Source organism: Sparus aurata, chromosome 1 (genome assembly GCF_900880675.1).
Source record: "Sparus aurata chromosome 1, fSpaAur1.1, whole genome shotgun sequence".
Classification (NCBI taxonomy): domain Eukaryota; kingdom Metazoa; phylum Chordata; class Actinopteri; order Spariformes; family Sparidae; genus Sparus; species Sparus aurata.
This window is the reverse complement of record NC_044187.1, coordinates 24,910,903-24,938,812: the sequence shown is the minus strand read 5'-3', so window position 1 is coordinate 24,938,812 and position 27,910 is coordinate 24,910,903. Positions and strand designations below refer to the sequence as shown.

The 27,910-nt window shown below is 41.1% G+C and overlaps 3 protein-coding genes and 1 non-coding gene across 6 annotated transcripts in view; 2 read left to right on the top strand and 2 right to left on the bottom strand.

Moving 5' to 3' along the window:
* Nucleotides 1-23: 23 nt before the first annotated feature.
* LOC115591009 (uncharacterized) lies at nucleotides 24-7,316 on the bottom strand. 2 transcript variants are annotated; one of them, XM_030432583.1, is made up of 7 exons: nucleotides 6,868-7,316; nucleotides 6,356-6,535; nucleotides 5,953-6,099; nucleotides 4,616-5,287; nucleotides 3,166-3,252; nucleotides 1,971-2,162; nucleotides 24-1,654 (listed from the first exon to the last, which is right to left on the bottom strand). In XM_030432583.1, the coding sequence occupies exons 3-7, from the start codon at nucleotides 6,026-6,028 to the stop codon at nucleotides 1,467-1,469; spliced, it is 1,215 nt and encodes a 404-aa protein (XP_030288443.1). In that variant the 5' UTR covers nucleotides 6,029-6,099; nucleotides 6,356-6,535; nucleotides 6,868-7,316; the 3' UTR covers nucleotides 24-1,466. The 2 variants fall into 2 exon arrangements, with proteins under 2 accessions (XP_030288443.1, XP_030288451.1); XM_030432591.1 differs by having other exon boundaries at nucleotides 6,440-6,535.
* trnar-ccg (transfer RNA arginine (anticodon CCG)) lies at nucleotides 7,025-7,097 on the bottom strand. The gene has a single exon. It is a non-coding gene; the product is annotated as a tRNA-Arg (tRNA).
* Nucleotides 7,317-7,330: 14 nt separating the features above from the next.
* Nucleotides 7,331-14,113, top strand: LOC115591004 (importin subunit alpha-1). Of its 2 annotated transcripts, none has more exons than XM_030432569.1 (11): nucleotides 7,331-7,473; nucleotides 7,822-7,937; nucleotides 8,038-8,172; nucleotides 8,828-8,916; nucleotides 9,083-9,351; nucleotides 9,861-9,955; nucleotides 10,619-10,882; nucleotides 11,092-11,325; nucleotides 11,837-12,019; nucleotides 13,013-13,162; nucleotides 13,864-14,113. In XM_030432569.1, the coding sequence occupies exons 2-11, from the start codon at nucleotides 7,836-7,838 to the stop codon at nucleotides 13,951-13,953; spliced, it is 1,611 nt and encodes a 536-aa protein (XP_030288429.1). In that variant the 5' UTR covers nucleotides 7,331-7,473; nucleotides 7,822-7,835; the 3' UTR covers nucleotides 13,954-14,113. The 2 variants fall into 2 exon arrangements, with proteins under 2 accessions (XP_030288429.1, XP_030288425.1); XM_030432565.1 differs by lacking the exon at nucleotides 7,331-7,473 and adding an exon at nucleotides 7,534-7,573.
* Nucleotides 14,114-15,043: 930 nt separating this feature from the next.
* LOC115586608 (E3 ubiquitin-protein ligase SMURF2-like) overlaps nucleotides 15,044-27,910 on the top strand; it is a 64,725-nt gene continuing 51,858 nt past the window's right edge. Inside the window, exon 1 of the mRNA XM_030425769.1 lies at nucleotides 15,044-15,501. Within this exon, the coding sequence (XP_030281629.1) occupies nucleotides 15,450-15,501 (52 nt within the window). The 5' untranslated portion in view covers nucleotides 15,044-15,449. The remainder of the gene's footprint in view (nucleotides 15,502-27,910) is intronic.

The following is a 27,910-nucleotide window of genomic DNA, read 5'->3' as shown; positions in this document are numbered from 1 at the left end:
CAAATAAATACCTCACGGGGTCATCGAGTACAAAACAAATACACATCTTTATTGGGTTCATGTATAGTAAAGCAGTGTAAGCGTTCAGTGCAAATCTTTTCCCTTTCATAAGAAGCATTAGCTCAGGGTCGTGCTACAATCAAGCCCGGGATTTCTGATTAAATAAGAAGCGATCCCTTTAGAAAGACAGACCCAGCAATCCCCCTCCCTGTGTCATTTTTACTTAACCGTCTTTATTTCTCCTCCACCTCCTTCTTACTGTGACCCGGCTTTTAAATACTCCTTTTTTCGAGAACTGGCCTCAACCAGAGGAGAACGTGTTTATGTGTAAGCTAGAGGAGATGTGACGGAAGCCCTTTTTCCGAGTCATGTGTCCAGGTGCGGAGAGGATCAGATTCCTGCGATTAGATTTATGGCTTAGTCCCTACAACAACACACCCCCCTCCTCATTCAGCAAGGCCCCCTTTTGATGTCCCAGTCCACCCAGATATTTCACGGTGGACACATAATTAAAGTTAGGAAAATAAGCCGCTCTCGTGACAAGCAAAGGCCTTGTGCTCCCTCTTCCCTTTTCACCTCCTTTTTCACCCCCTCCTCTTCCTCCTCTTCCTCCACTGTGGTTATTTGTTGCTTTTCCAGGCCCTTCACTCCCTCCCTTTGGTCCTTGTAACAGTAATAGAGCATTTCCTGCTCACTAATAACAACCACAGTGACAACATACTCGGGTCCTGAGTGTTATAAAACAATGCTAGTCAGTGCAGGTCAACATTTTGCATTTAACATCAATTTAGAAGCATCATCAATTAACCAAATAAATCATAATTAATATTATGGATTTGTATGATGAAATCCAAGGTGCATTAATTTCCTGAACTGGCATTATTTTTGAAGAGTCGTTATGTTTAGATGAAAAATGTGTTTTTCTTCAACAGTTTTCTTGACAGGTTTTTGTTTTGGATATAATATTTAATTGTTAAAAATAGAAGCATGCGTTGATTTTACACCTTTCTGTACATGCTCACGTGTGTGTTTGGATTATGGCAAGAGTAAAGACCGGGTGCAACCCCAAAATCGGCCGAGTGCGACTTAACAGTCAATTAGTCAGTTCAATTTAGGGACTTCATGAGCTATGCGGAGTTTGAGTGGAGTTGCTGTTCTGAGAAAATAACAAGAGGGCTGGGGGGACAGCCTTCTTTGATGCACCAAACATTCGAAAATGGTGGAAAATCCACTTCATTGAAGCTGCTTCTGTTTTCTATCACAAGCTGTTACACCCGGAACTTTACAGATGAGAGGGAAAAAAATGACCCAGGAATACATCATAGCAATCCATCAGAAAATAAATACAAGCTTTGCAAAGAAAATTTCTTCTGTCTTGCACGATACTGAGGGATTAGTTACGACCAGTTCAGGTGAGCTGCAATGTCTCTTCCCCTGCAGCAGGGGGCGATAGTCTTTTCTTTACTTCACCTACACCTAGAGCGGGTGGCCTCCAGGGCTTTCTGGTGCCTCCGTTTGTTGAACCTCTTGACGTAGCTGTTGCTTCGCAGGAGACCGTCTCCAGGCTTCAGTTTACCCCCCAGTAGGTTCAGGAGGTCAGTGGGGAGATGGCGCCTCCGGTGGTAGATCTGGCCCATTATAATGTATCTGGACCCTTGGGAACACATGAAGGAAACGTTGAAGTGACTGGGAATAAGTGAACAGACCAGTTTTCATGTTTGCACTAAACAAAGTTGTTGTTGTTGCTGCTGTTGCTGATATCAGGGGAAAGAATCAGACAACCCACAGGAAGAATTTGATGTCACCATGTTTTAACTCATGGCTCCTGAGACTCTAATCTCTGCACACAATATGTCTCATAGGACACAACCTTTGTCTGAAATCTGATCTCAAGTATTTAAAAGGAACTTTTAGCACAAAAAATGACAGCTCTCCGTTGTAGCTTTAAGTTTTAGCCCTGCTACACTCACCGAGCTTGATGTCGGGGCAGGGCTTGCTGCACTTGTAGGTGTCCAGGACCAGAAGACGGACTTTGAAGAAAAAGCTGTCTGGGGTCACATAAAGACGACTCATCTTGTAGAAGCCGTCGCTGCTCACCATCAATGTAATGAGGCGTATCCCTTTGCGCACCACGTCGATGTCGTGAACTATCCCATTGATCGCTGTTCAAGGGGCGTGAAAAACATTTGTTAAAGCAACATTATGTAACTTCTTTTTTTACCTTCAAGTAACAGCTTCAAAATCGTAGGACTTAGTGAGCTTTTTTTGTAGTTTGCACCTACATAACGTCCAACTAACTGACCTGGGATTTGGACACTCAGAAGGCGTGGGGGGCGCCAAATCACACAAAATGCCAATTTGCATATACTGTTGCTTTAAAATGCTGGAAATCCCTGTTTATGTGTTTATGATATTATTCTATTATGAAGTTTAAACATGCAATGTGAATTACTGATGAGGTGTTTGACATTTGGAAAACACTCTTGTTACATTTGAAACTATAGCCAGCAGCATGTTAGCTTAGCTTAGCTTAGCTTAGCGTGATGACTTGAAACAGTGGGAAACAGCTAGCATGGCTCTGTCTGAAGGTTACAAAAAGACACTTACTAGCCCCTTTAAAGCTCACAAATTAGAACATCAAATCTTTTTGTTCAATTTACCAAAAAACAAAGTGTAACAATGACCGGTTATTGTTTTACAGAGACAAAGAAGCTATATTATGTCCATTTGCCAGCTTTGAAGATAAGTGAGCCACGCTAGCTATTTTCCCCAATTTCAAGACTTATGCCAGGCTAGGCTAAGCTAAATGGCGACCGTTCATAGCTTGACATTCATTGTACATACAACTTCTTAACATATCTATAGCACAATATGTCAAACTGGTTCTTTTACCCTATTACTTATCCAGACACAAAATTCCTGTTTAGCCACATATCAAAACTCAAAATAATAAGTTCATTGCTGTATACCACCTGGGATGAGTTCAACATTTTCACGAATGTTAATTATTTGACAAAATTGGCCGATTTGGACCAATCATTATCATAAAAATGCCCCAAAATCCTCAGCTCACTAAAACAATAGAGTTTATATTGACTGCATCTTACTTTTGTTTGTCTACATACATTTGATAAACTCTTCCTCAGTCTCTCAATGTGAACATACCAAATTCACTGTAGCAGTAATACTCTCTCTCCTCCTTCTCCTTCCTGCATTCGCTCATGCAAAAGGCATCGTGTGTGAAGTCGGACTCTGCAGAGAAGAAGGCAAGCAGGGGACATGACAGAGGGATGAGAAGACGAAGAGAAAGTGACTGTCTGTTATGACCCGCAGGGAGCTAGACTCCTCATTCCAGCGTCATTAGAAAAAGACAAGGTTGTCATTACAAAACCCAGGCTTTGTATTCCTCCACATGGAGCAGGAGGAGGTGGTATGTGTGACGCGACCTCATCCGTGTTACATTTCTCCATCGTAATTACAGTGTCAGAACTTTCTTAGCTGCTCTGCATTAGGTTCAGTCTAATCCCTCGCTCCTAGATGACTGCACACACAGGGAGACACTGACAGCCATGATTTGAGGGAAGTGGTTGTAATTACTGGCAGAGGATGTTAACTACCAGTGGAAGGGTGAAAACTCACAATTTCATGTCGTTATCACTCTCTGCGTGAACTCCATGAACTTTGTTTGTATGACATCACAGCACATCTTACTCATTTTTCACAAAAGCATAAACTTTTGTGTTTTATGGGCGTATTTTCAGGCTTATTTGAAAAGGAGACAATAGGGACAGATATTAAGACGTAGTCACAGGGTTGGCATGTTCAACACAACCAATACAATAATGTCTCATAGTAAATAACATTACATTTTTGTTTTTGTTTTTGGTTTATTTACATAGTCTCCATTGGATTTAAGTGAACTTGGGTGAACAGCAGGGGTGTTTCCTCTCCTCTGTAGTATACGACATTGCAACACTGCAGTACAGGGCAATAGAGCCCCACTGATATGTGATGTTTTGAGGCTGAGGCTTATAGCGCTATTAGAGAGCTTGCAATGATCCTCAAACGTGGCTATCAAACACTTTTGACAAAGATATGTAAGGGAGACCGGATATTTGACAGATGAACAATAAACTCTGCTGTCTAAAATGACATCAGTGCTCCGGGGGGAAAAAATAAAATATCATACTGCAGCTAACTGTTAATCGGTTGGGTTCTACACCAAAATACTACAAAAGATAGTAATAATGGCAATTTGTGTGAGTAAGATTACGTTTGACTGTGATCATTTCTGACGCTGATTCCTGACTGCCTTTTCACATCATGCCATTTTTCTTATAAATAATTCCTTTCTGAGTATATTGGAGGGGACATTGGCCCTTAATGTAGTCAAATGTTCAAACAGTGACCATAATTGTGTGATATCATATTTTAAAGGTCAGGGTCACACACATTATTACAGCAATAAATAAATACTGTGATATTTATAATTTATACATAATTTTATCTTTCTGAAATCAGTAGTCCCAGTTTGAAATGATACAACTATGAGTACAACTCACTATTAACACACAAGTCAGGCTCCAAGGTCAGGTTACAGTAAATGTGTCCGTACCTCTCCTCAGGATGTCGAACTGGTAAAGCAGGCTGGAGGAGCGCCGGTTGAAGGCGATAGGTGGGCGGCTGTTGTTCCGGGTGGCTGCACCGATACCTGACTGGTAGAGACTGGACTTCCCCGGGCGGTTCTCCTCTGGGTCCAGCCGTCTGTTAGGGGGATCTCTGCGTGGGGAAGGGGCCGGCTGCTGTGGCTGAGGCTGCGTGTGGGGTGGTCCCCTGGGTCTGGAGTTGGGGTGTCCCTCTGGTTCACTCTGCTGAGGTGGGCTGATGTTGGACTGGGTGTCCTGGTTGGTTTTCTGCACAGTGCGGTTGTTGTTGTTGTTGTTGCTGGCAGCAGCTGTGGCCCCTGTTAGCAGCGTTTTGGGGAGCAGACCAACATTTTCCCCTCTGGTTTTCTCGCTGTTGTGCTCAATCAGACGGTCGCTCTTGGGGGCCTTCTTGCTCTTGTTGTGCGGGCTGTGGTGGCGAGGGACGGGGGCTAGGTCACTGTGTTTTGGCCAGACAGCAGAGGGGAGAGGATGGAGAGTGAATTTGGACTCGACGGTCTTGCTGCTCTTCTCTAGGAGCTCATTGATGGGCAGGGAGGGCTCTTTGACCAGCAGTCGGCTCTGGTTGCTCAGAGGTGGATCCACAAAGCTGGTCTGGCCCTTTTCTATCAGGGTGTACAGCTCTGGGTTGACAAAATCAAAAGGTTAAGACTTTTTCTTCATTTGATTAATATACAGAGACTCTCTGCACATCATTTATTTAATTTACGTAAAAGCTGTAGATGTTCCTTGTAACTTAAAATAGTTAATGGTTAAGGATCTCTTTTTTTGTTTTCATTAATAAAGTATGAAAAATGTTTGTGTTTGTATTTCAGCTGGAGGTCACTCACTGACTTTCATCATGAGAACTTGACATTTTATTTGACAGTATGATACTCATTGACCTCAGCATGTCTATCATGATAGGAATCTACAGTCAAGTTATTAAAATTAACCACATTCATAAAAGCCCCCAGTCCTTCAAAGTTATTCAAAAAAATGTAAACTGTAACTCATTTAGTACTTTATCTAAATCACATTTGGTAATTGTTTAGGAATAATTTAACGCAGACAAAATTGCCTCAGATTATTGTACTTATTGTAGGGTTTATAAAAGATAGTCGAACAACCGTCTTGTATTAATAGATATTGTATTTGTAAGATTCAAAGCTACAGACATCCAGTGTTAAACAACACATAACAGAGTAAGTTGCTTGCAAAAATAATAGACCTACTTTAAGAGGAAGGCAACATGTTACGCCTTCATTAAGATATAGAAAGCTGAGTGATAAAAGTTGCCTTTACTCACCGTTAATAACATGCTCCTCGGTCTTGTGAAGAGGAAGCCCCAGAAACAAGAGAAACAGAATAATCCCCATCATCATCCTGGATGTTCAGTGTGGACACACGTAAAGGTCTGCTACAGGGCTGGGATTCCTGGGATATTTTATACGGGCTGCTCAGGAATGAGATGGGATGGGTTGGAAAAGGAGGTGGTGGGACGTCCCAAACACAGAAATAAACACAGTGGCAGGACAATCCTTTCATTCATAAATGGATTCTAAAAAGGCTCCCATTGTTGTTTACAATGTAAGAGGGAAAATGTGACTCTGTGCAGTTTTCTGTTGTAGGATTTGAGAATTTTAGAACTAGATTTACCTTCTGGCATTTGCTGTTAGAACATAATGTCAAAATCTTATTGGTTTACTTACTTGTTTTGTTTTCACAAGTTTTAAAATTTGGTGGACAAATAACCCCACATCAACTTCTCATCTTTCTTTGGCCTCCATTCATACCAGGTGGAGGTGACTGTTGACCTGAGTGCATTTACAATCATGAGTCTTCACTGCCCTCTGGTGGTCACAATCAGGAACTGCAGCACCTCGATACATCTGTCAAAGGAGAAACGATGTTATTAATATTTTAATATTTTGATATATTATTATTAATCATTCTTCCAGCAAATACATTTCAAATACATTAGTACAACTAAGAACTGATTACAGAGAACTCTGGGCACATGCATCATGATTAAATGGTCTTGTAGCCTAATGAATAGTTCCTGCTGCTGTGTTTTTTAATTTATTTACTGAATAAGGGATTTAATATTTGATATTGATATTGTTCTGCATTGATAGTTAATATTCAGATCATTATCATTATTTACTCCTTGGCTTAATCGAACTTATCTATGTCAATTATTTGTAGTTTCACATTGAATCACCTCGTTGGATCGACTGTCTGTTTATCCAGGTCCATGAAGCGTGTCCATGTGGTGCACGCGGCCGTTCCAGGGACTTCAGTTTATATTGCCGCTTTCTATCGTGCAAACCACTTAAGGATGCGACTATGCACTGTAGCCCTGAAAAGGAAGCTAAATGCGACCCAGATGGGACTCGAACCCACAATCCCCAGCTCCGGAGGCTGATGCCTTATCCATTAGGCCACTGGGTCATTACGTAGCATACCTTGAAAAGTAAGCACTTTGAAAACAAAGGAACGAATAATAACTGACTATATGGTGTGAATACCGACATCTACGATTGATTTACAGCTTGTGAAGAATAGCATATGTTGTCGTCAGTACTATAGGTATTTCAAAAATGGCTGCAATTGTCTATAATGAGAATCAGCAGTCGGCTCAAAACGGTGCGTTAGTTCTCTCTCGCGATACTTTCAGTGGTTGCCTTTGACAACGGTTGCGTTGTCGAAGCGGTTTTTTTTCACTGTAGGGAACTAACTGACCAATCAGAAGTCACCAAAAAACAGGGCGGTATATAACTGACGTCACATGTATTGTAGGAAAAAAAATTGCAAGTTACCGTCAACGGTAAGTGCGTCGTGTATGTTCTGTCGCTTAATGTACTTGTGAGACTAATGTGTCGTTATTTGATTGTTTAAGTTAATGGTTGTACGTACAGTGTGTGTGGGTGTGTTTATCTTCCGTGTTCATGAATTTCAGCCGAGTTAATGGGTGTTGGTTTACCAGACAGGCTCCGCGTGTGATGGGCCACATGGTGTTAGATAACCGGCTTGGCTTTAAGACAAACGGACAGTTAACCGTTAGCCGAGCTAGCTTATGTGACGTCTGTTAGCTAGCTAACAGAAAGTTAAACCGATAAAAAAGTAGCGAAAGTAGACATTTTTACGATCGTTGATTTATGTCATATTTTTACAGGGAGTGTCTTCAACATGAGTGGAATCGATAGTCTCGCTCAACGATCAGGAATGTCAGCTGCTAACGACAGCGTGGATCGACTCAACCAGTTCAAAAACAAAGGAAAAGACGCCAATGTAAGATGTTGTCAGTAACAACCAGCATACGACCATTAATTATGTAACATCGCTGATCGTCACATTTACATCTTGCTCTCACGCGTTTCGACATCTACAGGAGCTTAGGCGCAGGAGAGCGGAAGTCAACGTGGAGCTACGGAAAGCAAAGAAAGATGATCAGATCCTGAAGAGGAGAAATGTCCAAGACCTTCTGGACGAGCCAACCTCTCCTCTCCAAGAGAAAGATGCACAGGTAGACCAAGAAGTTTAGCTCTCGGACAGCTCTACTGCCCCTCTCACACACTAGCTACTTGATTTGGCGGGGAACTGTGAACAAGAGGCTCTAAGGAGCGTTAACGTTACATCCAGCTGATGTCCTTGTGTCTTATACATTTGAAGCATTTATTTATGTCATTTATATTTTATGGCTGTGCTACATCTGCCTCCATGCTAACCACTGACACTTCCCTGAAAATGTGTAGTCTAGTTGAACCTCAAAAGCTGACATGGAAAGTTGTCTGCCCCTGCTTTCTTTAAGTTGCCAAAGATCAATTGGGCACTTCGAGGATGTGCCTACACTACTAAGTGTCTACATAATGTAACAGTGTGAAGGGTTAGCCGCTTTATTGTAAAGTACTTCCCAGTTGACTTAAAGGAAGTCCCTGCTAGTCCCTGGATTTCTCAAGGTGCTATGAAGGTTTTGAGCTTTCATTTTGTACAAATAGTCTCAAAAACCAGGATAAAATTGGTTACATTGGGTATCTATCAGATCTGTGTATTGCTGGTCCTGTAACCCTGACCTAAACATATTGCATGCATGTTCTAGTGAATGGCAGTTATTTATAACTGCTGTTTGACCTTGGTTTACCAGGCAGATAACTAATCTTCTTCTGTTTCTGTTTGCACAGCCTCCTCAGTACTGGTCTGTGGAGGAGATTGTAGTTGGTGTGAACAGCCAGAATCTAGATCATCAGCTGCAGGCCACACAGGCAGCCAGGTAAAATCATTTTGAAAATAACCTTGATTAAAGAGTTTTGTGTTCCTGTCTTGTTACTGTGGTACTTTATGCTAACACGCAGTGTTTATGATAAACTACATTGTGGATCAAAAAACCCTGTATTGCCAGTCGAAGTTACCCTAACCATGTTTTTCTTGATATACAGGAGGCTTCTCTCCAGAGAAAAGCACCCGCCGATTGATAACATTGTTGATGCCGGCCTCATCCAAAAGTTTGTTAGTTTTCTGGCAATGTCTGAATGCCCTCCCATCCAGTTTGAGGCAGCTTGGGCCCTGACCAACATTGCCTCGGGTACCTCAGAGCAGACCACTGCAGTAGTGGAAGGAGGGGCCATCCAGGCCTTCATCTACCTAGTGACCTCTCCACACCCGCACATCAGCGAGCAGGCCATTTGGGCCCTGGGAAACATTGCAGGTACTGTTGCCTGACAATGCTCAACATCTCTGTTTTTGAGTTGGTTGTTTTACTTCAATTGCTGCATTACGACATCATATAGTGTTAAAAGTGTTCAGCCTATTTGCCTCAACAGTTGTGATTTTTTTTTTATTTATTTTTTTTATGTGTGTGTGTGTTGCTGTTGTTGCTTTGTATAATTATGCTTCATTTGTTTTGTTTGGGAGTGTCGCTGGTCTATGCAGGCTGTAGTACTGAGTATAAAAGTGTGTCGTTGAGTTCTTTTTCCAAAGGTGAATTATGCAAGGAACCTATGGTCTATCACAGTAAAAAAAATAGATCATCGTGAGAAAAAGCTCTGACATGTTATGGTAACTTCATAAAATGCTGAGGCATTAAATGTCGTGTTTGCTCTTTGAAATGCTCAACCAAATGAAGCAGTATTCTCTGTAACTACCCACGGTCACCTAGTGTAATTTTCATGATGCACTGCAGACGGGTAATATATGCCTTCTTCTCCACAAATTTAGGTGATGGATCCAACTACAGAGACTTAGTGATCAAACATGGCGGTCTCCAGCCGCTTCTAACCTTGCTTGCGGCCCCTGACCTGTCTGTGTTTCCCGTAAGTATCAATCAAATACTGCACTGCTGTTTTTAACAGACATTTTTGTTTATAAATGGCACTGCACTATTAAAACCTAGTATGTTGTTTCAGAATATATAAATCCAAACTATCTAGGTTCAGAGAAAGGCTTCTGTTTACATTTGCCACAAAATGCAGCTGATAACTGGATTAGGTAGATTTGTCATATTTTGAATACTCAGCAGAAATAACTAGACTCTCCCGTACTATGATCAGGAGTATGTGTGAGGCCATTACATTTTTGTTCAAATGAGACACATTTTAGACCAAGTGTCTAGAATCTTATTAGGCTGGCATGTGGTCTGAGGCCTGAAGAAGCCTTAACAAGCAGCAGAAATGTTTAAATTGTACTTATGCACCTTGAGAAAGCTTATTCAGGGATTTAGCTATTTGCTAGAGTTACCATTAACATTTACGAAGCTTTTATTGAAATTGCAGTTGTTACAAAAGATGTTTTTAATAAATGTAACTGAACTGATCCTGAGACCTTGGTGTCATTTTCTTTGGAGAAAGGTTTAGATTTGTTGAATACTGAACTTGCTCTCCTTATGGAGAGGTATCTGAACTTTGCTTACAACTGTTATGACACTTTGATATTCTAAAATAACTCTATAATTCTCTACTCTTAATCCATCGTGGCAGTCTGGCTACCTGCGCAATGTCACCTGGACGCTGTCAAACTTGTGTCGGAACAAGAACCCGGCACCACCTTTGACGGCGGTGCAGCAGCTGCTTCCAGCCCTGGTGCGTCTCCTGCACCATGACGACAGGGAGGTTCTGGCTGACACCTGTTGGGCAGTTTCCTACTTAACCGATGGCTCTAATGAGAGGATAGACGTGGTGGTGCAGGCTGGCCTGGTGCCCCGCTTAGCACAGCTGCTAGGCTGTGGGGAGCTCTCTGTTGTGGTATGTGGTGTTGCGTTTGTTTACATCAAAAGTTAATGTTGGTTTTGACATTCAAAATAGCAGTCAGTGCACTGTCTACAGTGCTCATACTCAGTTAGTAAAACACATAAATTCAAAGTAATTATCAAAAGACAATCGAGGATCACCAACATCTCTCTTATAAATCACAAATACTAAAGATAATTTACTTACTTCCCCTCAATTTCCAGACTCCAGCTCTGCGTTCACTTGGCAACATTGTGACTGGGACAGATGAGCAGACCCAGTGTGTGCTGAATGCAGGAGCCCTAACGATGTTCAGTAACCTGCTGCGCCACCCAAAGCCCAACATCCAGAAAGAGGCAGCCTGGACATTGTCTAATATCACTGCTGGCAAGGAATCCCAGATCCAGGAGGTCATCAATGCAGGCCTTATCCCCATCCTAGTTGAGGTCCTCCAACAGGTCAGAACACAGGAGCATACAGAAAATATTGAGATTTATTAATCCATAATAAGTCAAACTTAATTTCATTGAATAGCGTGGGGATTCCTGCATGTTACTCGTCCTAATTACCTTCCCTGAGCATCAACCAGCCACAGGGCAGCCCCTGGGCTCCAACTCCAGTTCTGATACTTGCAGTATTACTAATAACCAACTTAGTTATATTTTATTGATTTTCTTTTGCTCTGCTGCATTTACTAAACAACACATCCCACTATTAACATTCAAGGTGTTTACTTACCAGTCAGAGAGAACTGGCCTAACCTGATCAGCACAGTTTTTTTTCACCATCTTCTCTATGACCTGCTGTAGATTATACACTTTGTTGGTACTTTAAGAATAAGTTACAATCATTTTCTCAGACACTAGTTAAGGTTGATTTCATTTTAATTCATGAGGGCTGATTAAGTAGCTCTAGTATATCTCTGCACTTTTCTTTTGTCGAAAAACATCAGATGTCTTTTGTGTTTAGGGAGACTACAAGACCCAGAAGGAAGCAGTGTGGGCTGCCACAAATTACACCAGTGGTGGAACAGTGGAGCAGGTGGCCTACCTGGTCCATTGCGGTGTGCTGGAGCCTCTGCTCAACCTGCTGACAGCCAAAGACAGCAAAATCATCTTGGTCATTCTGGATGCAATCTACAATATTTTACAGGTACACTTCCAAGACCCTGTTGCTATCTTTGCACTGCAGTAGCTCAAAGCAAGTTTGTCTTCCTAGTGCAAACAAAGTGCTGAAGTAACACAATGTGTCATGCCTGTCAGCCTGACTAACATTTCAGGTCACCTCTTAGGTTGACTGTAGAGCCAATCCATTCATTTCAGTGGATTGTATAAATGTTGGAAAACCAGTATGCACACAATCTATACTTGATTAAGTTGAAGGAAATGAGTCATTGTAATTGTTACACAATACCTGCAACTATTGCTGTCAAAGTTATTTGATTATAATAATAATAATTTAAATAATTTCCCAGTCTGGGATCATTAAAGTAATACTATTCTATTCTATTCTATTCTATTCTATTCTAATGTAGCAATGTAGTTGTAAAGTAAAATTGTTGTTGTTGTTATTTTCTACACCACAAAGTAAGAAAAAAAAAACCACTACACTACAGTAAACTTCTGCGCTCAAGCATATTTTAGTACACTTATTCAATACATCGTGCCAAACCACAAGACTTTCTTTGTTGGTCCTGATAAATTGATAAAAGAAGGCACATTTAGGATCTGAAAAGCTGGTCAGGAAACATGTTTTCTGCCCAGAAAACTCTTATCTCACGGAAAAAGAATTAAACATAAAAAAACACTGGCATAAGAGAGGGTTTGTGCTAGTAGGCAATATAACGTGGCAACATAATAACTTTAATACATTTAAAATACATTAGCCTGTAAACAGTACCCTTCCAGACTCTTCTGCCCGCAGACATTTATTTTCAAGTCCTGGGGAAATAGAGATAAACCCCGTAGGATTCAGAGATTAGGAAACATATTGCATATTTAATATAATTTATTCTCAGTCACAACATAAAGTGTATGAGGCGGATGGATTGTTGACAGTCACAGATGAAAATGGATGGTCACATATTTAACAACGAGGAAACTATTAATCTTATATTGTTGTTGTTTTTTGTTTTTTTCTCCACAGATGGCATACAAAACAGGGGAGCATGAGAAACTGGGCCTAATGATTGAGGAATTGGGTGGTCTGGAAAAGATTGAGGCACTGCAGACCCATGACAATGAAGCTGTCTACAAGTCCTCTCTCAACATTATAGAAAAATTCTTCTCTGAAGATGTGAGTGTTGCTGATAATAAATAAATAAATAAATAAATTACAGCTAGATTTAAATAGATTAGTCCAGCAGGTGAAAGTGGGGCATTCAGAGAACTTTGGATAATGGTTGAAATAACGATGACAGTGATCAGTGCAACACACCCAGAGATTTGTTTTCACATCCAACTTGAATTTCAAATTCTTGTATGACCACAGCTTAGTGTGATTGGATAGCTTGTTTTAGTTGTGATGTAAACCACATCCTTAAACAAGTCAAGCTGAATGCAGACATGGGAAGAATTACAAGACTGGCAAAAGAAGTATGACGACACTGTCAAATATGATATGATTCATTGAAAGCAGTCTTGGCAGAGCCGGCAGGGTGGCACAAGTGGAGTGTGAATACTCCTTGCTACTCACTGTTGCCAAAGGCTAAATGTGAGGTGTTGTAACATACAGTAGCCTGAAATGTGTCTTTAATATAATGACAGTGCATATCTGAATGTTTAATGGATGTTTTGCTTGTCAGAGTTTTTAAAATAAAACCCCCTTTTGCTTATGTGATCTGCATTTAATGATACTCGATTGACATCAAACCCTTTCCTAGCTGACCAAAATTATCCAGGTCTGCAGAGTCTGTTTAAGTCCATGAAAACATCCCCATAACATGCTTAGACTTGGTGAATCCTCTAATGCTTTTCTGTCTCCCTTCCTTTTTTCAGAATGAAATCGATCAGTCCGTGGTTCCTGAAGCCACTACCGAGAGCTACACCTTCCAGGTCCCTAATGACCAAAGCACTTTCCAGTTTTAACCTGTCCAGCTTGATCTTTGTAACATGAACAAAAAGAACATTCTTGTTGATATTTTTGTAATTTTTTTAAAAAAACATTTCATCCTTGTACATCACAGTACAAGGACAAAACATCCCTCTTTTAAAGAGATATTTGTAAATAAATGTCCTTCATGCATATGTTTTTGTGTGTGTTTCTGATATAAGCAGACTGTGAACAGGCACATTTAATACCGTTGGTTGGCTGAATGAGTGAAGGAGTAAGATGTTAAGAATGACTTCTAATGGTTCATAGAGAGTGGGAGCTGATTCTGCAGCCCTGTCACCACTAGGTGACACTGTGCTTATCCTCTATGCTTGATGTGTGTCAATGTTCTATGGGTCTTGTTGTGTTTATACTACCTTGTAAACTATTTTAAGAATGAAATCTGTGTTTCAGTACATTGACAGTATATACAGTATGTGCCCTATGGGTCAGCTGGGTGCAGGAAAGAGCAGAACAAGTAAACTCAAGAGCCTTCATATCAAGTACTTTTCACCACTGAAGGTCTACAACCACAGTAGCTAAATCTCATAATGCTTGGTTGCCTTATCGTGTAGACATTACATTTAACGTGTGTGTATATGTAACGGACACAACGATCTTTTACAAGAGCCCCCCAGACGCTTTGACGCTCCCTTCTGCAATCCCACCGCTCTTAACTAATTCAACTCTTACTGACTAATTAATCAATAATGATGATTAGAAATTCAAACCGCTGAATCGTTCGTATACTCTATTCAATCACATACGTTCTTTAGGTCGTTCATGTCGACATAAACTCCATTAAATTATCCGGATTACGGTTGAATAAAGAATATTTAAATATTTTAAATTTAGAAATAAAATCACCGGATCATATCTACCGCTGGAGTCAGATATTATCAACTATAACCGTGTAGAAATAGCGTGTTTCTGTAGTTTGTAAACTTTAACGCACGATGTGGGTGTTTGATTTATAACAGCCGGGAATAAAGATGCGTTTTGTTGTCAATGGTACATATGCAGAAAATATATTATTAAATGATGCTTTTATTTTCAAGGGCTGCGCCGGATGAGCTCTTTCTCTCTCTAACCCAGCCTGTCTGCCTGCAGTAGCACAGTCCTCACCATCATCACCATCATCACGATCAACTTCAGTTAAAGCGGCACAGGCGGAGTAGGCGTCGGATGAAGGGCAACCTGTCCACTTGATTTGCATCAGTACCCGCGACGGACAAGACCTTTGGGAATGTTGTTATGTGTATTTTTTTTTTTACGGAATAGGGGCTAAAGTGAGGGTGTTAATCCAGCGGTATGATTCTGATACCATTATGTTGCATGCACAGTAAGCGTGATTTGCTATGGTGATACTACAAGCTAACCCCAAGCTAGCAGAGGGATTGTTTTGGGAGATACCTTTTTGAAGAACTCCGTCGCTGACACATGAATTAGACACTTTTTTGTGATTTTTCATCAAGCTGGAACACAAAGGGGAATGTCTAGCCAAGGAGTTAGGAGGAATGGCCCAGTGAAGCTGCGGTTGACAGGTAAGCGAATTTAAACCCCTTCCTGCGCCGCTCGGAAATGTTAGCAAGCCTGCTAGCCGACCGGGCTAACTAACATCTGCGGGTGGTACTGCAGGACAACACTGGCTCATGTCTTGCGTGATATAAAAATGTTCATCTGATAGTTTTTTATTTTAATGAATCTTTACCGCTTGTAACCCCCTGTTTTTGACTGGAATTAACTCACGCTAACGCACTAAGCAGCATGGAAGCGTAGTCAATGAGCCGTTGGTCGTTAGCAAACATTAGCTGCGACAACAACGCTGTGTACGTTATATTAACGTTAACCAAGCAGGCGAATGTTACGTTTGGCTAGTTATCGGTCAAGCATCGTTGCTGATGCGTTTCTTCCAAAGGCTAATTTAGGCAAATCACTTAAGCTTGATATAGGTAATTCAGTGTTAATATCCATTTATTGCTGCAGTCTGGTAGGGTAATCTTTGTGTTTGTTTTTAAACACTTGTTATCCGTCATTACAACAGAACTACATCTGATCATTAACAATTAACGTTAGGACTTGTCTTCCTCTGTGTGGTCCGTTTCGAGGTAGGGTACATTCCAAGAGGTGGAGGAAATAACAGTTACTGTGTGTGGCTTCATGTTTGGGGTTTTACATGATGTCAAATCATATATGATAAACTTAAAAATTATCGACATCTTATCACACATTCTGGTGCCATTCTCAATGGCCCATGCGTATTTAGATAAAGAGGAATAGTGGAGCAATTTCGTATATCAGATTTACTCAGAATTATCTTTAATATTTGCATTGTGTAACAAGGCAAACCTGCTCTTACTAGGAGGGAGATGACATTTGATGCATCTGATGTGTAACCTGCATGGATGGATTTATGCTGAGAGTATATAAATCTGAGAGGCCTTCAGAGGAACCGAGAACGTAAGATTGTCTTGACTACTATTATTGTTGTGTTAAGATTCACATTAGTGCAGTATAACTTTGAATTTCCACATCATAGCACAACAGGTGCCCCATCATGGTATGATTTTTGGTGGGGTAAGCTACATTGTATGAATGAAGAGTCTTCTCATTCAGCATAGTGTGCTACAAAAACTCTTTTATTTACTGATAAAGGTAGAATATTTTTGGTAAATAGATATGATCTCTGAAAAGCTCAAAACCTACCCAGCCATCCCTCCAACTCCCATACCCTGGGTCTCTTTTTCTCCCCCCTCCATATGGGGAATGGTTTTAAATGGGCTGCTGTGGTCTTCAGACGGAATCCCAGGAATGTGAAACCTCAGAGAGGAAATGTGAGTCTTTCCCAGTCATAGACACATCCTCTGTCTGTCCTTCACAGGAGAGAAAGGATAAGGAAAACTCTGTGTGTGTGTGTGTGTGTGTGTGTGTGTGTGTGTGTGTGTGTGTGTGTGCGTGCGTGCGTGCGCGCGCGCGCGCGCGCGCGTGTCCGTGCGTGCATGCATGCGAGAGCGAAATTGGGAATCACATAGCTCAGAGTGACCAGCATTGCTGCTCGCACAGTGATGATTGGGGTGGCGAAGTCTACATTTAGACCTGTGCATTCATTTTAGCTTTATGTGTGTAGTTGTAGCCACACTTGATTTATGTGCCGGGCGACCGCATGCATGTAGGCCTAACATTGCATACCAGCAGAAGTCCAGTTTTACTCTGTCTGCTCTGTGGTCTCTTTCATAGTGTGCATGAGAGAGCGAGAGTTCGAATTGGCTAGGTTGAAAGGTGGAATTTAAATACAATTTGGAACTATTCATCTTCAATTTCTGTATGAATAATTATTGGCAGGATTTTTTAAAGTCAGAAAACCCCCAACAATGGCCAGAGTGATGTGATGTGATGAAAATTTGAGTTTGAAATCAGATTAAATCAGTGGCATTTCCCAGCCTTCATCCCTGCTGGCCACCATACATTCTTTCTATGCATGAGCCAATCAGATCACAGTAATCAAACGGGGTATTTGCCTTAAAATTACATACATAATTATGAATGTCAAAGTCTTTTTTCGGGTTTGCTAGTAGTACCTTTTTAGTAAATTGCAGCTTTCTTCACCATAAACTTTCCCTGTTGTCTTTATGTGGTGGCATGTCTTTGCAGAGAAACTGCCAAAGCTAATCACAGTGCTGTCACCATTAATACTTACATCTGTTTTCAACCGGGTGCGAGTTACCTCTGCAGGCTCTCTCGCTTTGTTTCTTTTTCTTTGAATATTTTAATAGGGGTGTCAAGATTCTCCAAATTAAACACGGCAATGTTACTCATGACCAATCAGTGGATCGTCTTCATGCACACAGGAGAGTCTGCCTAGAGTCTGGAAGTGCAGCTACACACTACAGCTAAGCTAGTTGTGTCGTCTTTAAGTTGTTGGGTTTTTGGACTTAGACGGTGCTGGAGAGAAAAGAAAGTACTGTGTGAATCGCTGATCCTGCTTTTGATTTGGAAGATTGGAAATTGAATGCTCATTTGAGGTGATTTATAATCTAGTATCCACATTGTTAGACCCAAATATTTTAACCACGAATGTGCACTTTATTTGCAATTATTCTTGGATGAAATTTTTATTTTAAACAAATGCTGAGAAAATGCTCCTTGACTCAGACTCCGCTCCAGTATGATTTTCTTCTGGCTATGTTCCTCCTGACAAAATAAGATTCGACCAGAAACCCTCCCCCACCAAAGTAAAGCTTTTCCTAGATAGGAGTCATGAAGACAGCTGAATTTGATGTGTTCAAATGCCAGCCTCACTTGCATCAACTCTTGTCACAGCGGTGGATTAGAATTTCATGTAGGGTGGGCTAACGCACACCAGAGGATTTTGACTGGAGTTATCCCTAGTTTGGTCATCCCACACTGCATTTAAATGCCACCTCCTAGTTCCGAACAAAGGCATTTTTTGGGCTCCTCCTCATGCCTAAATATTTATCTGGGACAGCTGCTCTTTGATGCTTAAATTAATAAAGAAACAGAAAAAACAACCCTAGTTTGAGTTTGGTGGTTGGCAGTGTGTCGTTCTGTCCCCATAGAGCTCGCTGCCAAGCTTGTAAAAGAGCGCAATCTTGGAGCTGTTATTCGTAGCACTGCAGGGAGCCGACAATTGATGTAGTTCCCCCTCTGTCTCCTGCACAGTGAGAGTTGGCTTATGATGTAGTGAAATTCAGCAAGAACAGGGTGTTTCCCCTCACTCTCCTTTACTGGATGGAATCTGGAGTTTCTCAAAGGTGAATGACATTAGATGTATGAGGGGATGAATCCATCTCTCACCTCCTTTTCAAATATGGCCTCTTGGCTGCACTGTGCTGTCACTGCCTCTGCTTTGAGTAAGGGAGTCTGTCTGTGATCCTTTTCCTGCAATAGCCTCCAGTTGGCATGCGGCGAGCAGGGAATGACTGGAAGAATCATTTCAGGATTCTTCCTGTTCTGTGTGAGCGTTTGAAACTCAGGCAAGCAAGGAAACCAACATCTACATTTTTCATCTACTGTCATGTGTTGTGTGTGTGTGAGACCCCCAATTGTAACATTTTGGGAAGATGGTGCTGGAGGTGGTGTGTGTCAAAGGGGGGAAAGGCCAGGAAGCTGGTGATTAAGATAATGATCCAGCCTCTGTCCCTGCTCCAGCATTAGCACTGGGACAGAGTGCATTTTAGGAGAAGTTATCAGGGACCACTGTCTCAGCATTCAGTGTCAGCTCTCAGAGAGTACAGCTGTGTGTGTCAGCTTGTTTGTATCGGCGAGCGCACTGTTTGTGTTCTCAAAACAGAATACAAATGCACATGTTGATGCGCACATGCACAGAGACGCGCTCATACACACAGTTGAGCTTCTGAAGGATGTACTGTCAGCATGCGATGCTGAGCTAAATAACGGCCATCGGCTTCCTAAAATAAGAGGAATTATGTTGCAAAGAGAGTGTACCATGGTGATGGTGAAACACAGTCAGGAAATGTCAAGTTTGAGGTTATGTTGTCCACTGGAGCTGCAATGATTAGTTGATTCATCAAATTAGTAGATTGAAACAAAATACATTATTAATCGATAAATTGTTTCAGTCATTTTTTAAAATAAAATTGTCAAACATTTGCCGTTACCAGTTCTTCAATAAAGGATTCGCTGCTTCTCTTTGTTGTATGTGATAGTAAATGAAGAGTCTTTGAGTTTGGACTTTTGGTTTGACAAGGAAGCAATTTGAAGACATCACTTTGGGCTCTCTGGGAACTCTGGGAAGTTATGCTGAGAAATTTTCACAATAGGTGAAATGATTAATCTTGAAATTAATATACGGATTAACGCCCTTATGCCCACATGGAGGTGCAAGATAATTATGCATTATGGATGAGCTTTGTTCACATTAGATGATACTAAATGTATGAGCGAAAAGTATTTATCTTGTCAAATGGTAAATATTTACTTCCTCATTGTGTAAAGCAACCTGAAATGAGAGGAAATAAATTACAGTTATTTGGAAATTGTTCTGTTTGTTCTCCTGAGCCTGGCAGGTGTGTTATACATATTCCATCTCTGACTCACTTCTTCATCCCCACCTCGAATGGATTAAGTTGGTCGTATTATTTCAGCCTGCCAGCCGCGCTGGCCTCCCTGTATGATTTGAATGAAAGCTGATTACGGAGCGGTAGTCACATTTAATCAACACATTCTGAGCTGCTGCTAGTGTGAGGGCTTGGAATATACATGTGCTGTGGTGTTATTTATTTAGATTTTCCAAAGGCCTTTCTCCCCTTCAAACAATACAGAGTTTTGACAGTTGAAATGTGGAGCAGAGATGGTGATTATGATTCATCAGCACACAATGGACATGAGTCATGCACTGACGTGTTTGTGGTGTTGCTCTCTGTTTTATGTATCCCTGGCACCAGCTTAATTTAGGAACAAACAAATGCTCCAGCATTAAGTGCAGCTTGACCCAGTTATGAGGCAATTAATAGTCACTGCTCAAGATTCTTGATTCCTGCAGAAATTGCCCCTAAGATAATTGGCGGCTCTTTAAATTTTCACTAGTTTTCTACATTTGTGCTCCCCACACATATTGAGAGGGTAAATACTCTTGCTAGCACCAACAGCATCTTTGAATTACTGGTACATTTTCAGAAAACATGACATCCTCAGGAAAGATGAGAGAAGGTACTCTGCTTGGGATGCAGATTATTCAGACTTGTCTCAGGGGTAGGACCCATAGATAAGGCCACTCATAAACCGAGCTGCTCAGACATTCTGATAAGTAAGCCTCACCTGTTCAGCACATAACTTTACTACACCATATTGAAATGCTGTGTGTTGTTTGTGGAAGTCAGTGGGTGATTCATCTTTGCAGTCCGCTGCCTTTTTGAAGTGCTTGTGCTGCTTAAGCGAGCATGCACAAAGTCTGATGTGTCCAAGCCTACGTGCCCATTTCCATACTGCTTACCTCTGGCTTTCCTCCGTCTGGAGTCAGACACTTCCTCTTTGACTCGGCTCCTTGTTTATTTCTGAGCCCGGCCACCAGTGTGATTTCCGAACAAGCAGTGTAGTGCAATGTGTATGTGTGTACAGACGTGTGGGAGAATAGATGTGTTTTCAACTCAATGAGTGTGTACTGTCCATTTTTGCTTGGCACCCTGTTTGTGTGTTTGTTCTTCAGCCGTAACATTTTACACTTGATATGCCAAGACAAGAAAAATGCCCATATGGAGCAGCCCCCCACTGCTGCTGTCAGCCCTTCTTTCGTCATCTCTCCCTCCATCAGCTCATTTGTTTAAACTTTTCTTGCATCTCTTATCGTCTCTCGACTCTGTTAAAGTCCTCACTTACTCTTTGTCCCCTCCAACATACCCTCCTCGCACTCACTACAGTTTTCTTTTTACACTGTTGCCATTTTACCCTTGATCACTGACTGTCAATTTCTGTCCTGAGTGTGCCAATTTTCTGAGGTCTTAAAGATCTAAAGCCCAAGTGTCAGTAAAATGTTGTAGTCTTTTTATAGTCTACAGGTCTTGAATGACATCATCCAGCTGAATAATTTGTAGAGGTTGTATGGAGGTGGTTCATAAAAGCTGCAGATAAAGTATGAACTATTGTTTGAAAGTTGAGTCGACTGATACTGAGACATTATTTTAAACCAACTATCTGGTTGCCATATATTTTGTAGCTGGATTGTTTAGGTTAAAGCTTCACATCTACTGAGTAGATGGCCTGTGTCCACATAGTGCTTTTCGGGTGCAGGAAAGCGCTGGCTATGCGCTTGGGAACGCTTTGATGAAGTGTGTGTACGCTGTCAAAAATGCTGCATTTGCATCTTATATCTATGACAACAATATCTTGTCAACAGCTGCTGTATGATCTACACTACCCCTTTGTGGTTAATAGGGGTGTCACGATTCTCCAAATCCTCGATTTGATTAAATATTCCATTCTAAGCACACGGTTCGATTCGATTCTCGATTTTTACATTTATTTATTTTTTATGCACAGGTTGCTATGCCATTTTAAGACTAGACTTTTATGCAGTATAATATCTGACCTTTGTTCTTAATGTAATACGCTACATTGTCAAATGTAAAACATTTATTTACAACATAATGTAACAATAACTTATATCTTCAGTCTATTGGGAATTTAAACTAAATAATCTGCTATCTAGTTTCTGCAGAGCTTGCAAACTGTGGATTTTTTATCGACAACGTGAACGTTGTCAACATAACTCACGGGAAAGTGAATACTTCCAAACCATCAGTGAAAGAGAAGGAGTTCAAGTTCTGTCGATGGGACTACTGCATCTGCAGTTGCCATTGATGAAAGAGTGGCGTAGCCCCTTTCAGGAATAGGGCGGTGCCTGAGGTGTGTGTGCATACGGTGCGTAAGGTGTGAGTGGGCGAGGGAGCGAGAGTGAGGGACCATGCACACGTACAGACGGTGAATGAATGGGAGAGGAAAGGTAAGCAAAAGGAGTAGCAGGAGTAGCGACAGCAATAAAGTGTACAATATAGGCTGCTGTTTGGCTGTGAATAAAGGCAACAGCTCCTCAACATACAGCAAAGCTTCCTGGTATTATTTCCCAACCAGCTTAACACGTGAAAGGGGTTCACCCCGAAACTTCGGCCCTGGAGGAAATCATCTCCCCTGTGCTTCCCGACCACGGTCCGGGAGCTGAACAGGTGTAACACCATGCTATCGTTTGGCAGGCTGTAGCTAATAGCTACTGGCTTAGCTAGTGGCTAAGTTAGAGGAGGTTGACTCGCAGCACTTCAACACGTGTTGTCGTGTGTGCGTGTTTTTTTGCTTGGCAAGCCAACCGGACGTGATATGGGGGCGTGGCAGCATCAACGATTCCATTTTTAAATTCAGGCTTCCAAATTGTGACTTAATTTTGGTCGATTTCGATTTAAAATCGTGACACCCTTAATGGTTAACTATCGGTTTGTTTTTTGTTTAATAATCATGACATCATCAGAGTAAGGAGGATGTGGGTGCATGACATGATCCATATGAGAACAAAATGACGGTGACATCACCTGCGCCTTTCTGAAAAGTTGAGACTTTCAACCCTTTCCAAAAATGCTTCTGATTGTAATGTAGCAGTTGCAATTTAATTACAAAGTAAGTGTGTTCTTGAACCAACAGATGAGATGGAAGAGTGTCCTGTGCCAGTAATAACATAAAGCAGTAGTGAGAAGTCTGGCCCAAGAAAGACACTTTTGTATTGACAATATGCTGTGTTTCTGACTTGAATAGGCTGCATTTAAATGCCAAAACACTGAAGGATGTCAGCCTGTGCTAGAGTCTGTTACCCTCTGCATCTGAGGCAGAAGTCAGTGCCAGACAAAGGAATGCCTCTGTGTTAAATGCTTAGTCTGCGGCAAGACTAATTGTGCTTGCTAATGAGCTTTTTTTCCATTTGACATCTGGCTGTGAATGTTGTTCAGAATGTTCCTCTTGTGAAAATATTCAGTACTATAGATTAGTCTGTGTGCACAGGCCTTGGCAGGAAGGAGATGATGCTCCTATCCTCCTCCTAATCTTGCCTCTAGCGTTTGGGGTCACTGTGTTGTGGTTTGGTTTTGCAGAGCTCTCTACCCAAACTTCCTCTGGCTCTGTTTAGTCTACATGGCCAGCATATACTTCAGTTTACAACACACACACTACACAGGTTCTGTATACCCAGTCAGTGGCCCTTGTCATCATGCCGAAACATTTATATTCAGTTTGTGATGCAGCTGTCCAGCTGTATTTATCCATTCTGTTATCGGTATATTTGAAGGGAAAATACAGCAGCATTTAGAGATGTCTTACTGGCCAAGATGATGTTATGCATTTGTGGTCACAACATAAATAGTTCTCATTGGACATGTGGGTAATCTCAAACAACAAAATGATTGCCACATGACTCAACTTAAAGCTGAACTTGTCAGTTGTGCTATTCTGAAAGAAACCCAAATAGAAACTTACAAACAAGTATGGTCAAACAGTTTTTAATGTCCCCTTATCTTGATTTATTATTTTTGTCTTTATAACGATCTTGAAACTATGTAGATCCATCATTCAGCTCTAACATTTAAACCATGAAGTGAATAACAGTAATCATCTCTTTACAAAGCAAGGTTCTGCTTGGAAACCTTGGATCGTGGCATTCATAACTAATGCCAACCCGGCACTCAAACTCCCCTCTGAACATCCATCTGAATTCCTGGACCCAAGTATTACCAGCAGAACAACACATTGTAAAGAGATGATCATTGATGGTAACTTCACCCAGCCAGTTGTTGTAGTGTTTTGTCTGAGTGGTGTATATCACTGTGATAATGCGTAAGTATCTGAACAGTTTGGAAAGAGTTTTTGTGGTTTCATTGATTGCCTTAATTTAACAGATTTTAGTTCAAGGAATGTGGAAAGGAGGATGTTTCTTTATAGTTAAGGCAACCTTGTTGTGACACTCGTCTAGCCACGTCTGACAGACTGTATCAGAGATAAATTCTTACTGCGTAGTAGGGCTGCACGATTCTGGAAAAAATGTGAATCACGATTTTTTTTGCTTAAAATTGAGATCACGATTCTCTGGCACAATTTTTTCACAAAATGTTTATTGCACTGATGAGTAAAAAAACATTGTAGCATAGCAATGTTTTTTTTTTTTTTTGTTCTGTTCAAGTTCAATCATTGGATGAGAAATGATTTTTACAAAAGAAAAAAAAAAAATTGTCTCCAAGATGAGAGGGAATCCTTTAATCCCTCATGTTGTACAGTGTTTATTGGGGCCTTATCTTTGGCTAGGTGATATGTGATAGCTGCTTTGATCGGCTTTCTAAAACGGAGGCGTAATATTCATCGAGTAAACATGTGACGTGACATGAAGCCCAAAGTTGGGCTGGGAACAGTTGACAACAAATTTGTCTTCAAAATAAGAGCCTTACATTGTAGTTTAGAACTGGGTTCTTAGCGGGGGGCTTTTACTTTGAAAGTAGCGACCGTTCCTAGATTGTGGCTACAACAACAAGCTAACACAACCATACAGCTAGAGATCCAGGAGACGCTAGCATCTCCTGATCTCAGCGGCTGTCCAGTCGCTGATCTAGCAGGCGAGGCGGAAATGAGTGTAGCCCTCTGAGGCGGCAAATAGGCGGACCTAAACAGACTCTCTATTTGCCGCTCTCTGTCTAAAACCGCGGACCTAGCTGCCCAAAAGACGGGCAGATTGGCGGCTTGCTGCCCTGTCTAAAAACGGCTTCTCACTCACTCCTTCCAAACACTTAACTGCAGGCGGGCTTCCGCCACTGAATCCCGTGTTGTAAAGACGCTTTACCACAGGTTGTGGGCGGAGGCAGCGGCAGTGCTGCGTTTGGGGGCGCTTCGAAAAATCCGGGAGGAAAATAGGAGCATTTGTTTGTGATTCAGCTCGAGATATAAAATGCTTCAGAATCGCTATGTGTAGAAATAAGATCACGTGTATGTGTGAATCGAGATCGCGATTTTTTAACGATTTTTTGTGCAGCCCTAATGCGTAGATTGTTTAAGATCCCCTTGCGGTTCAGCAGTACTGTAGCTGGCTGACCTATTTTTCTTAATTTTCCAATAGAAGACAGTGAGCCAGAATCGGTGCAGTGTTAATATAACCGTAGCTAACCTGGCCAGCAGTATCTCAGGTAAAGCTGTTTGGTCATTGTGATTATATACACAAAAGGCTGTCCTTGTTTTTCATCTCAACACGTTTACACCAGAGTCTCAGTAAAGTGCACATTGAAATCTAAGCTGACTTGAATCGACAAATATTTCATTATTGCTGCCCCTGAATCCAGGGATTCATTTTCCCTTTTTCCTTACCCTGTTAATCTTCAAATCACCCAGTGAAATGAAGCTCTTGGTATGTGTTTTTTGTTTGGGATTTTGGCTTTGCTGATGCTGATTTATGAGGATGTGATTCCATAATGCGGGTGAAAGGGGAACACAGAGCTCCGCACAGTTTGTGGTCATCTCAGTTTCTCCTCCTTGCTCACATTTAATGCTGTGGGGGAACCCCCAGTTCTCTGCTGTGTTGAATCATATCCTTTCATTCCATTGATGCATTTGTTTTCAGTTGACTTGTGGATTTTCTTATTAGGTTTAGCACATTTAACACAACCACAGTAAAGCAGGCATAAAGGAGCATTGCTCTGGAGAGATGTCAGCTGTGTGCAGCTGGTCCACACTCTACTAACTCAAGATTAATGCAACTTGATATCTCATCGGGTCGTTATGATTTGTTTTGGAATATTACTGTTGATAATGACAAATTCAGGCAGGATTAGCATTTCCAGGCACTGTCTTTTTATCTCAACACAGCACTGTGTTTTGGGAAGAATTTGGCATTTGAGGAGACTGTGATACATTAATGAAATCTCACAGGGCGCTGCCAGTCTCATAACTCAGCTTTACTGTCCTCCACTCATGACCTATGTTTTACCAGCTAAAACACAGGGAGCTTACATGCTTTCTACAGGGCTGTTACCTTTTGTGCATAGGGAAAATTAATAATGTGTTGTTGTATTTTTCTTTATAGTACACCATAATATAGCCTGTAAGTATGCATTTTCTCTACATGGCATCATAAAAGTTGGCTGGTTCAGTCAATCCTCAGTTTTATCTGCTTTTCAAATTACTTTTGAACTTGGTGGCATCAGCGTACTACTGAGCAGGAAAATGGAAAGACTGAACACCTCACTATTGCATAACAGCCTCTGACTGGAGAGGAGGTGGTCTTCAATATGCAGAATACATTAAACTTTCCAAGAGCTTCAGGAGGATTTTCCTGCAGAATATGAAAGAGAAATATCACCTTTTTTTCATATGCTCAGAGCTTAATATTTCTGACAGCCTCTGAGAATTATGAGGGGAAGGCAAAAACTTGAGTCTTAAAAATGTAATTTGCAACACGTGATAAGGCAGGTAATTAGTCTATAAATGTGGTTTTTTTTCTGCAGTGTTGCTCTTCACTGCAGGGTTTCACGGCCTGATCTCTCTACCTCCCTAGTGCAGCCTCTCATCATGAGTCTCTGCATCCTGCATTTTTCTCTTTAGTCTTTTACTCTCTTTTTTCGTCTTGAACAGGATGTCCCTCATCTCTCTGTCATTTCTCTCTCTTCCTTCCTCTCCCTTTCTTGCCCCCGGATCTAGTCCAGACAGCTGACAGACGATTCTGCCGGTGTGGCTCCAGTTTGGTGTTTTTTTTTCCGTCTTTATCTGTTCTCAACTTGTGATGTGCACGAATGCATACACACACATGTGCATACGCACTTCCTGTGCCGGTCCCTCAACACAGAACAGTACTTAGTGTTTGTCAAAGTTTGTTAGGGACTTTGAGGCGTCTTTGAGGGGCTTCTAGGGACACCGGGCAAAAGTAATACACTAATATTAATTGGAAAAGAAGAATGCATAAACTGTTTACAACTTTGATAGTTATACAGTTAAGCAACAGTGGAATTTATCCCAAATAAACACATTCTTTAGTGTATTAAAATCAGGTATCTTTGGCAAATCCTAAACAACCAAAACATGCCATTGATGTGGCCAAGAGTGTAATATTATTCTATTAAAGAATATTGTTATCAGCCTCATGCTTGGCCTGAATCTCCACAAGAGACTGTGTTGTCTTAAACTTCAGCAGAGCAATGTTAAATTCAAGCGTGTTATGGTTAATGAAAGAAGACTTAAAGACACCAATATGGAATCAAAGGAAATAAAAAAGGGGAATGAATAAATATAATAAATTATTCAATAAAAATCTGTGATTATTAAGAGAAATAATTCATTTCTGTTCATATTTATTTAACTTTTTTCTAAATATCTACTTCATAATATTTGCATATAAATGAGGTTTATTTAAAAATTTATTTTCAGTAATTTATATGTCATTTTATTTATTTTTATACATTTTAGTTT